General features: G+C 43.4%; 1 protein-coding gene across 1 annotated transcript; it reads left to right on the forward strand.

Annotated features, from left to right (window-relative positions):
- The first annotated feature begins 2442 nt into the window (after positions 1-2442).
- zfp36l1a (zinc finger protein 36, C3H type-like 1a) lies at positions 2443-8207 on the forward strand. The gene is made up of 2 exons (XM_084045094.1): positions 2443-2667; positions 4448-8207. Exons 1-2 carry the CDS (start codon positions 2611-2613, stop codon positions 5534-5536), a joined length of 1146 nt encoding a protein of 381 aa, XP_083901220.1. The 5' UTR covers positions 2443-2610; the 3' UTR covers positions 5537-8207.
- The last annotated feature ends 3064 nt before the right edge of the window (positions 8208-11271 follow it).

Genomic DNA, 11271 nt, shown 5'->3' on the forward strand with positions numbered 1-11271 from the left:
TGCTGACTGGCTCTTGAGTCCAAAACAACTAACTTGTTCAAGTTATCTACTGTTAACTGGATTTCTCACTGTTGAAGATTAAAAACTTTAAGTTATTCAAAAGATAATGTAACTCAAACGTTTCCATCAATACAGTGAGTATTTACCCCCCAAAAAATCACAGGCACTTTCACTATCTCGCCATAGCTAAGTAGATTTTTTAAACAGGATAGGACATGTAAATGATGGGTGGTTGGCTGTCAAAGTGGCAGGCAGAGTTGACTTTACTTAGCAGCCGCAGATGAAGTTCACCATCATTTGGCTGGTGGCTGTGTTTTAACTCCCCACCCTGGTGGTTTGTCTGGCTGTAATAAGCCAAGTTCGTGCAGCTGTAGCACTTTGTGCAGGCCTACTTTTGAATATCTCCACAATAACTCATGTCACTCCTGACTACCAGGCTCCCTTCGCGAGGGAGCGCAGTGCCGGCTCTGTTTTGTCTCTCTCTTCCTCGGCTGAATTCAGTAATTCAGCTTCAAAACAACCTCCCTCGCCTCTCTGCCTCAACAACTTCCAGAGTGAGACAAAGCTCTCCACCCCCTGCATGGCTCCTGGTACAGGCAAAGAAGAGGAAGGGGAAAGGGAATGTTTTGGCCCCCCTCTCTATCTCTCTCCACCTCCCTCCCCGCATCTCCCCAGGGCAGTGCTGTGTAGTAATAAACGTCCCCCATAAATCTCCCCCTCACGCCATCCCCTCCTCCAACCCCTTTTAACAGCTTCTTTTCTTCTCCACAACCATGCTTTCTTTTTCTTCTTCTCCTTCTATTGCAACCCAACCCTGACATTGACTCTGCACATGGCCGATGGCTGCTCTGTCATGGATTCAGAGGAGGGGAGGAGTGCAACAACAGACCACAATGGATTTGTATAGGTTTCACTTCTCTGCCCAGTTCTTTTATACGTACAGGCCTCATTGTGACTGCCTGTGGTTGAAATCTGGTGAGATCACTGCGGTGTCAGGTACCCTACCTGATGGAATGAGAATGTAGCGCACATGTGCATGCATACATATTCAGCTGGTTTGTATTCCGGGAGCAAAATTACCTGCTCTTGATGGATAAGGCCAGGGTATAGTGTAAACAGCCCTAGCTTTAAAAAAAGAAAAAGAAAAAAGTAAACCACGGTTGGAGAAAAAAAAAGTTTTCAATGGGGAAATAACTGTGGTCGGGCAAGGGTTAACAAGCGCTGGCTGCCTGAATCCACCGGAAAGTCCCACAAGTGACGTTACAGTCCAGCAATTAAGAGTAAATTAATTACAGAGTAGTGGATGGTAGCTGGAAGCCTGGGGATAGAGTATAGTAAAGCCTCACAGTAAACAACACCAGACTGTCTAAGAAGCAACCTCCAGAAAAAACGTTGTTGGTAATCAGTATTATGAAATAAACTTTTGGCAAAGACAAATTCTATATTTGTGAGGTATTTAAAAGTAGACTATGCTTGTATATACAAGTATGCTTGGTTTTGTGGACATGAAAGTATGGACAATAACTTGGGCATATCACCATTATATTAATCTTTATGAATTTATAACTTTCAAATACAATTCTGTGATTGTATTTGAGCAATAAATCATAATCTGTTATCATAATCAGCAGAGGCACTGCAGTGAGTTGAGACCTGATTTATACCCCATAGCGGCTTGAGCAAAATAGCAGATATGATCTACAAGCACACTAATACATAATGAGCTTGTAAGTCAGCTATATTTTCGCCAAGCAACACCGTCGTACGACTAAGTAGTTTTAGTTAGTGGAATGTGGCGATGAGAAGAGAACTGGGCTCTCCTCATTGTTCGGTGGCACCGCGTTCAGATTGAAATAAAAAAGGCTAGAACTGTTTTGCATGCATCCTGCGTACAACACTGTAGTCATCTCTCAAACAAACTGGCAACCAATGCAAGTTTAGTCCAGTGTTGCCATGTTGGCTTATTACAAGCGACTTTGGGCTTGTTTTTCTGTAAAGTCGCTTGTAAATATTGCTAGTTGCGGCGGGTTGCGGTTTTTGGGGCTTGTTTCTAAAGTGTAGTTGCTATTTGGGCTTGTTTCCTAAAGTTGTTTAAACCAGTGGTTCTTAAACATTTTCATGTCAAGGACCCCCAAATGTATTTGTCCACATACACCCCCATCTGAAAACATTATATGCCAGCATTGCCAGGGAACTAGATTTGTGTTAAAATGTTCAAGATTTTTTGAAAATAGCCAATGTATTTATACACTGTTGCAGGTTTAAAGTGCTCATATTGCTTCTTTTGGGGTACGTTTTCCTAGACCAACAGGTTGCGTGTTTCTCTCTCAAAACCTGGCAACAAGTTTAGTGTCCCCGAAGGAAGATAAAATAGAAAAAAGTTAGTGAACGCCCCCAGAGTCTGGAGAAGCTCCTCCTGCAGCGGATTATAAAGGTTAATGTTCGGGGCTGGTTGCAGAGAGCAGAGAGAGAGGGGGTGTTCTGATCTGCAGGGGCAAAATCAGAACAAACACAACCAAGGACCTGCAGCAGCAACTTTATCTCCCAACAACTCAACTTTTTTTTTTTTATACACACCGTTGGTTTGATTAGATTTTGGTCGCTGCAAAGATGACCACAGCCGTGGTGTCGTCGCCTTTCTTCGACTTCGAACAAGTCATGAACAAGGTTAGTTTGAAAACTTTTCCTTCTTAGCGCCGCATCACTACTTCGGTTACTTCAAACCACACCACTGTTAGTTAGCCCTGTGCGCTAGCAGCTGCGCTAACAGTGTCGCCAGGTGTTGTGAGAGAAATAAGCAACCGGGTCTAGGAAAACGAGCCCAAAAGAAGCAAGTCACTTGAGCACTTTAGACCTCTATGCATCATGAAAATAGCAGATCTTCAAGCTCACAATGCGTCGCGATGCGTTGTGAGCTTGTAGATCTGTTAACTCTATGTGGATTGTTTTTGTGAGACATTCTAACACAAAATGCTCCCTTGGCACAACTTCTTTATGAAAATATTTGAGAACCACTGGTTTAAAAAAAAAAAATCCAAAAAATTGCAACTACACTGCATTGCAACCACCAATATTTACAAGCAACTTTTACAGAAAAATAAGCCCAAAGTAGCTTATAATAAGCCGACATGGCAACACTGCTGCTGTAGTGGAATGATGGCTGCATGCTTCGGGCCCTGTCTGTCTGTCTGTCTGTGCTGAGGCGCGCCTATGTGCGCGCAACTTGGACTTGTTTTGATTACGTTCTTTTCTCTCTTGACTCTTTATTTGGTGACATTTGTTGTTTTGCTGCCTGTCTATAGCGTTGTTAACTAGTTCACTTTCGATTAACTGAATACACAGGACCCCAATGGAAACAAGCCATAGTGCTTTCTTGGGTTTAATCCTTTTAGCATCCTTTTGTATAGAACTGTACTTTCTTTGCTTTTTTTGCAAACTGTTAATAAAGTATTCAATCAAACAAACTAGTGTTGGCGGAATGGTTGAAGTCGCTCAATTTGATGTATCATGTGCCACTGTCTGCCACATCAAATAGGGATTTGTGTGGCTGTCATTAGTCATTTTGGCACATTGACTGTGGTTTTGAGCCGTGACTTTGCTAGTAATAACGCTATCATTACGTGGAACAAATTTGCTTTAAGTTAAAATACTTGTTTTTGTATTTATACTAATTATTGTATTAGTTGAGACACAAAGCAACCTCATGCCCGTATTGAAGGCAACGCTCTACTGGATTTCCACTTGAATCAGAGTTAAGAGTTCTGTGCTCTTCATATTCCAAGAGGATTGCTTCAATGATAGTTTGATAGTAAACAAGTATTATGCAAAACGTTTTTGATTAGCGTAACAGCACCCGACCACGAGACAAGAGTTGTTCACTATTTAAAAGTTACTGCAGCCACATGCACATTTGGTTTGTGGACATTTGATAAAATAATAGTATTTATTTCCTATCACATCCCTTTTTAATAGTTATTCAATTACGTATAGGCTTGCAGCCCAGTGGTGTTATAAAAGTCATTTTGAGGATTGGCTAACCCACCCACCAGCTTGGAGGTGTATTGAAATCACGCTCAGTACTATTACTATACATTGTAATTCTGTAGGATGCCTTGCTGCTAATGCACTTTCATTATGTTCGAATGATGGCAGCTTCTTTGTAACCACTACCAGCCGCGCTCCACTGACGCTTCCCTGCTCCATTTACTAAGCAGGCATACATTCCACACCAGGGCAACTTGCCAAACCAGCTGCTGTTCTATAGGCCTGTATCCGCTTGTGTATTTAGAGCCAAAAAGAACACGGTCATGCAAAAGGAACCTATGGATGTTTCTCTTTTCATATCCCAAACCTGCCATCCCTAGATGAAACCCGATGCTCATTGCCTGCCATTTGAATAGATCACATTGCTTTCCCCAAACTAATAATGTGTTTATTCTCTCTGCAGAACAACAAATTGCTCAACTACAACAACAACAACCTGGGCGCCCCCCATCCCATGTCTGTCCCTTGCACTGGCACGAGTGTGCCCATCTCCAGCCCCACCGGAGCCCTGCTGGACAGGAAGGCGGTGGGGACTCCCTCGGTGGGAGGGGTGTACCAGCGACGGCACTCAGTCAGCAGCACAAAGTTCAACCAGAACCAATTCCTGAACACCTTGAAGGCTGCGGACCACTCCGCCCTCATCTCAGGGGTTGGCAACATCAGCAACAACAACAAGGAGAACCGGCTGCGAGATCGCTCCTTCTCTGAGACGGGTGAGCGGCTCTTACACAAGTGCCTGGGGCCTGCCAGTCCAACCAGCGCCGGCAGTGGGAACGGCCAGGTGAACTCCAGCCGCTATAAGACTGAGTTGTGCAGGCCCTTCGAGGAGAACGGCGCCTGCAAGTATGGAGACAAATGCCAGTTTGCTCATGGCATCCATGAACTGCGAAGCCTGAGCCGCCATCCCAAATACAAAACAGAGCTGTGTCGCACCTTCCACACCATCGGCTTCTGCCCCTACGGGCCCCGCTGCCACTTCATCCACAACGCAGAGGAGCGCCGTGGACCCCCGCCGCCCTCCTCTCCTCTCTCCTCATCCTCCTGCAACAAGATGGAGCGGCCCCGGCTGCAGCACAGCTACAGCTTCGCCGGTTTCTCCAGCTCGGGTGGTCTGAGAGACAGCCCCACCTCCGTAACCCCACCGCCCATGTTTTTCCCTGACGAGGTCCCCGAGTGGCCCAGCAGCAACCCTTTCACCTACTCCAGCCAGGAGCTGGCAAGCCTGTTCGGGCCCAGCCTCGGTGCTTGCCCGGCAGGCACAGAGCCTGGCACCCCAGCGCCCCCTTCACCGACGAGCACCCCATACTTCTTCAGGCCCATGCTGGAGTCGCCTCAGATGTTCGAGTCTCCGTCCAGCCCGCCCGACTCTTTGTCAGACCAGGACGGCTACCAGAGCAGCTCCGGAGGCAGCCTGAGTGGCTCCGAGTCCCCCACCCTGGATACCACCCGCCGCCTTCCTATCTTCAGCCGCCTCTCCATTTCCGACGACTAGACCACACATGTCCACAGGCGCCTTTAAAGTCACGTGACACAAAGAGAACGCGGCACTTCCCTCTACCTCTGACCCCCCCACTCCTCTCTCCTTCCCTTATGCAAGACACCGTATTAGTTCCTAGATAATAGAGGATGTGTAGTCAATTAAGGGAACTCTTATCTAAATCACGTTTTCACCCCCTGGTAATCATCGCGGCAAGTTTTAATAGAAGCCCCCCCCTCAACCATGTGTCATAGTGCCAAAAAGGAGAGGAAGTTGAACAATGAGAACGATGTGAGAGCATCATGTGACTGTTTTGCCAGGTGCCACTTGTTATTTTTTTTGTTTTCCTTTTTACTTGTTCTTGAATGTGTAGCAACACAAGTGGCCATGGAATAGGGAGTGCGTTGCACTAACCCCACCTCCCCTCCACCCCCTGATGATACCACTCCCCCCCCCCCCCCCTTCTCCGAGCTAGCTAGAGGGTGCTCACTAATGTATCTGTAGATCAACCGCAGCTGTTTTCTTTTGTTTTTTTTACAGACTGAGCTAAAAGTAGAGAAAAATTTAAAAACAAAAACCCTGAAACGATATGAATAGTTTTAATGGAAAAAAGTAACAAAAACAGTGCCTGGGGGCGGTTTCTGCATGTGTTAAGGGTAAATGGACTACTGTTTGTTTTTGGGTCCTTCTCGTTGCCCCCTGGTAACAATTCTTTCTCAAGCCTCATCTTATGTAATGTGGACTGAGGGAGTCTGCAGGAAGGACTTTGAACTGGAAGATGGTTTTGCCCCACACCCCTACCCCTCCTGAAATGTTCTCCTGTTGCTGGTCACTGGCTTTTTCAGTTTTTTTGTTTTTGTTGGAGGGAGGTGGAAGGAAGTCTTGATATCTAACTGGTTATTAAACCTTTTCTAAGACTCTGCCTGGCTTCTCAGCCACGCCCCCCTCGTTAATGCCGATCCACAGACAGTGGGGAATTCCCAGCATTCTCATGGTGAAGTTGTACATCCTACAACTTGATAAGATCGGAATCTCCAAGCTATCCTTAACTTTACCTCCCCACCTCTCTCTCGTTAGAACTTGCTCTCTGGAGCACTGTACTCATTACATCCCTTTTTTTGCTTCGATAATTATTTTTTATTAATGTTATTATTATTATTATTACGGTTATTATTATTGTTTGAAAAACTTTCCAGACAGAAGGTTTGCTTGTCACTGCTTATTTAACTTATCAAAAACATATTTATTGGTGATCATATGCATTTTTTTTTGTTAATTTTGTTTTGTATTTATCTGGATAATGAACAATAGAATATATTTTCTTTTATGTTAAATTATGATCTTCCATATTAATCTAAAGATTGTGAAGACGTTTTTGTCAGTTTCCTTTTTTCACAGTTTAATATATTGTACTACGATGACTTTTTGTTTTGCAACTACACTTTGTCAAAATGAAACTTAATTTAAAGCAAAAAAATGCAAAAAAAGATGTTTTGCGTTTTGATTATTTATTGTAGATTTTTTGTTTTCGTTTTGTTTCTCCCTTTCATTGGACTGCAATTACTTTCACAAACTAGATCTGCTTGTATTCATTCCTAGGCTATCCTGTCCACAGTCCTCACCAGCTAGACAGTAGCAGTACATAACTGTTGTGACCTTTTTAATACAACCGCTTTTTGTTTCACTTCGTTCAGATATCTCTTCACTCTGAAAAAGAAAGGGCTCTCTTTCTGTCAGCACTATGATTCTGTTATCACAAGTAAAGAGGTGCTACATGTGATGAGGATCGCCATGAGCACGCTCACATCACTGGTTTAGGACGTTCTGAGTTCAAAGAGTGGTCTGTTTTTTTGTTTAATTTAACCCATTAAGACCTGAAGCCGATACTACATGTCTCCTAAATCCCAACAGTATTCTGAAAAACGTATGTTTCTATATCAGTGGTGCTCAATCTTTTTCATGTCAAGGACACCCAAAATTATATGTATTTGGCCGCGGACCCCCATCTCAAAATATTTTGTTCCAGGGGGTCCTAGAAGCAAAGATTTGAGTTAAAACGTTTGCTTTAAAAATGTATATATTCAAAGATTTGCACACACTTTCACGATAAAAAAAAAATAGCAGATCTACAAGCTCATAGCGAGCTTGTATATCTGCTATTTTTGAATAGCCAAAGTGTAAAATAATGCTTTTTGCTCAAATCTAAAAATGACACAGATGCTTCTCCCGGTCTTAATGGGCTAATAAAATGCCTCCTGTCAATAACATTCTTACATGGATACCCAGATTGTTATTACAAGCAATAGCTGTGACCAAATGGGTTGAGGAAAGGATATTGTTCTTTGATTGGTTGTTTGATGCACTTGTTTGCCCCCCCTCCCCTCCCTGAACCATTTGAAGTGCCTCTTCTGAATACATTCCAGGTAGCTAAGGCTTTGTCTGCCTTTTTATATTATAATGGAGGACATTTTAAAGTCACATGTTCCATGTTGCCTCGTACGCTTTGTTGAAAAGAGGTGAACTGATTTGACACAAAGAAAGTAAACTGTTGAATGTATTTTTCCAGCCATGTTTTTTTTTTTCTTCACTACAGTAATTTCTGTGAGTTTATATTAAAAACAAACTTTCTCTTTTTGTAAGTATTGATTGCAGTTAAAATCAATAAACCCCATATTTTGGAAAAGTCCATCAGTGTGAGTTATATAGTTTCGAAGTGTGCCTGTGTACTGTACACCGTAAAATCCTGGACACATTGATACTGTGTAGTGCATGGAACTCCTGAATACACATTCTCAACACATGACACATTTTCCATGCATCAAGTATGGATCAACGCCTTTTACATTCCAATACAACATGATTCTCTATATGATTTATATATTGTGCCAGTTCTGTGTACTAGAACCAGATGTGTGTAGATAAGTCAAATGTGTGTGGGTTCTAATTAAACAGTGTACTGATCTACACACAGATACTATTCACAACTTAAGATGCCAATTTCCAAATCATCCGATGAGTGCGTTTGCTCAGTCATTCATCTGACATGGAGTCAGACCTTCTATCCAGCCACATATAAGAAAGTTTGAAAATAGTTTGATTGTGGCAGGGGATGATTACACCAATCACACATATAACCCAAGTGATTAAGGCGGGAAAGGGGTAACAGTAAAATCCTCAGTGTCAATTTGAAGCTGCAATCCGCAACTTATTTTAATCAATAAAATGCCATTTTATGTGTGGTAGAGCATGTTAATACAATATAACTAGCACATCTGTAGTGGTTGGAGGTGGACTCCCTACTCTTCCTTTGAGAAATGTAGTGTCAGGTAGAACGCCCTCTGGTTGACGACCGCTACTGCCTGAAACTCATAAGTGCAATATCTCCATCCAAGTGGGGATTGCCTCTGAGCAGTAGAAATATGGTCACATTCAGGAGACCAGGGTTTGAATCTCAGGTAGACCGTAATGTTACGCATTGCAGCTTTGATTCTGAGAGTATAGGTAAATGGACCTGTAATGGAGACTGTCCTTGTAGGGCGTTTCACTGCAGTGGTTGATGTCTTTACTATACGAGGAAGTTTCACTTGGGAAATAAACTAATTCTTCTTATATAACCTTACGTACGGGGGGGACATGCTTCACTGTACAATCTGTAGTTATGGATAGCAAATCTGTGAGTAGTTTATTAATGAATCAGCAAGTGTATAAATCAGCTCAAGTTAGCAATGTGCTAACTTGAGCTAAGCAGAGGTGAGCTGATCCACCAGAGTGCATCCGGCTTGGCTGAGCAAACAAAAAATGGCCTATTTTGAGGGAGGGAAGCCAGGTTGGGGAGGCTATGCCAGGCTGGCAACTCCTACAGGCAATATCCCATGAAGGGACATCCAATGGCAATCGCCAGCGGGCGATTGTCATCGGAAAAACCTAAGCTGTGTTCTAGATGGCTGGCCCTTTTGGGGCAACACTGTAAAAATACAAGTAAAGAAACTAATTACAACTTACATATAACAATTTATTTTATAAAATAAATAATAATAAAATGTACTGCACTGTGCATTATGTCATACTAAGTTTCACTCAGGCTCTACTTAATATGACCGCATCGATGTTATCAACCTGAAGTGATGAATGTGCCATAATCACGTGCATGTGTGTAGAAAAGCCCCAGCTGCGCAAGCAAAGAGCACTATGGGAGTATCAGTGAGGTGGTAGGTGATTGGTGAGCCATGGAGAGACCTGTAGGGCTATTGACCTACAGATGATCCAACTCTGATTGAACTAGTGTGATTACACACAAAAAAGGCTCACTGAGGTCGTGACCAGATCAATGACTCTGTATCATACTTTTATTCATCAGGAGTACACAAAAAAAAATGACCTTTTGGTGTCCAGGTGGCACAGGGGTAAAGTTGGCATTGGAGAATAACAGTTTCTGCCTGGCTCAAATTTCTTTATCAAGAAGCTATCAACTTTCATAACTACGTGTATGATTACTTTGGCCATTGCACTCTTCACTTTTCTTCTGACCCTTTGTAATGTTGGTTAAATTAGAATGTCTGTTAATCAAAATACTTGGCATGAATGGCAAGATGATCAGTGCCCAGATACCTGTCAAACTACTCAAACTACTTCTCTAGTGATGCCTGTCATCTTTATAATGCTTTTAACAATCATCAACCTTCAATACGAAGGAGAACCTCTCAGGGCAAGAACCGCAGTCACCAGTCCATGAATAGTATGATACTGTTATGATAAAGATGGGGTAAAGCGGCATTTGATTTCAGTAACAATACACTACACGGCACACATACACACAGAGACTGCACTCAGCACACACGCACTGCTTCTGCTTCGACTCGATTTCCCGTACACTTCCGTCTGTCCGTGTTTATATTCTCTCAGATTGCAAAGAGGAGCCAGAGCAGGAACTCCCTCCTGTCCATACAATGGTGTGTGCTGACCCCAGTCAGTTGACCCGTGGAGGCCTCCTTGTTGCTCTATTTCAGAGCACTGGCTCTGATGGATTGTCTTGTTCCTGAGTCTCCCCACCCCCCTCAATCCTCTGAACAGGCTGGGAAACAAGGCCACCCGACTGTGTGCTATCCTGCTGAGGGCCTGCATTTACTTTAAGGCCCAAAGCCCGGCCCAAAGACCTAAGCGTGCCTTTGAGTAACGCTCTGCATGCTGATAGGGTCACCCAGGGGACCTGCCCACCAAACATTAAGGTTTCCTGATACTGAGGATTTTGCTGTGTAGGTGTTCATGTAATAACGCAAAATGAGCCAAGGTGTGAAAGTTGAAAGTTGAGACCTTCATGTTTCAGCAAAGCTTAAAAGAGTTGTACTCTTCTTATCCTCCCTGAACCCGTGCTTATGACATGCTCTGAAAGGGGCAGGAGCCGTCAAAAGAGCAGAGTTGCGAGATAAAGTCTCTGTTGCTAGTCTAGCTCACCCTACATCCAACTCCATTTTGATGTTTCTGAACCAGGTGAACACAGCTTGTGTGCATGCTCAGCCGCTCACTAAAACCATTCTTTCCGGCTGCACCCTATCAGAAGAACTAAAAGCGTATGCAGCGTGCGCAAGATGAAAGAGGGATGTTTCCTGTTTGTGTGTGTGGGTCATGTAGAGGTATCTTAAATGTGTACCAGGAAGTGGGTTTCTTAAACTTTCAAAGACAGATCGATCTGAGGGATGACGGAGGTGTCGCGGGTCTGATATGCTCTCTTGACATAAGGTAAAAAGTAAAAG

This window comes from Gymnoscopelus microlampas, assembly GCF_963454915.1.
Source record: "Gymnoscopelus microlampas genome assembly, chromosome: 20".
In the NCBI taxonomy this organism is placed as follows: Eukaryota; Metazoa; Chordata; class Actinopteri; order Myctophiformes; family Myctophidae; genus Gymnoscopelus; species Gymnoscopelus microlampas.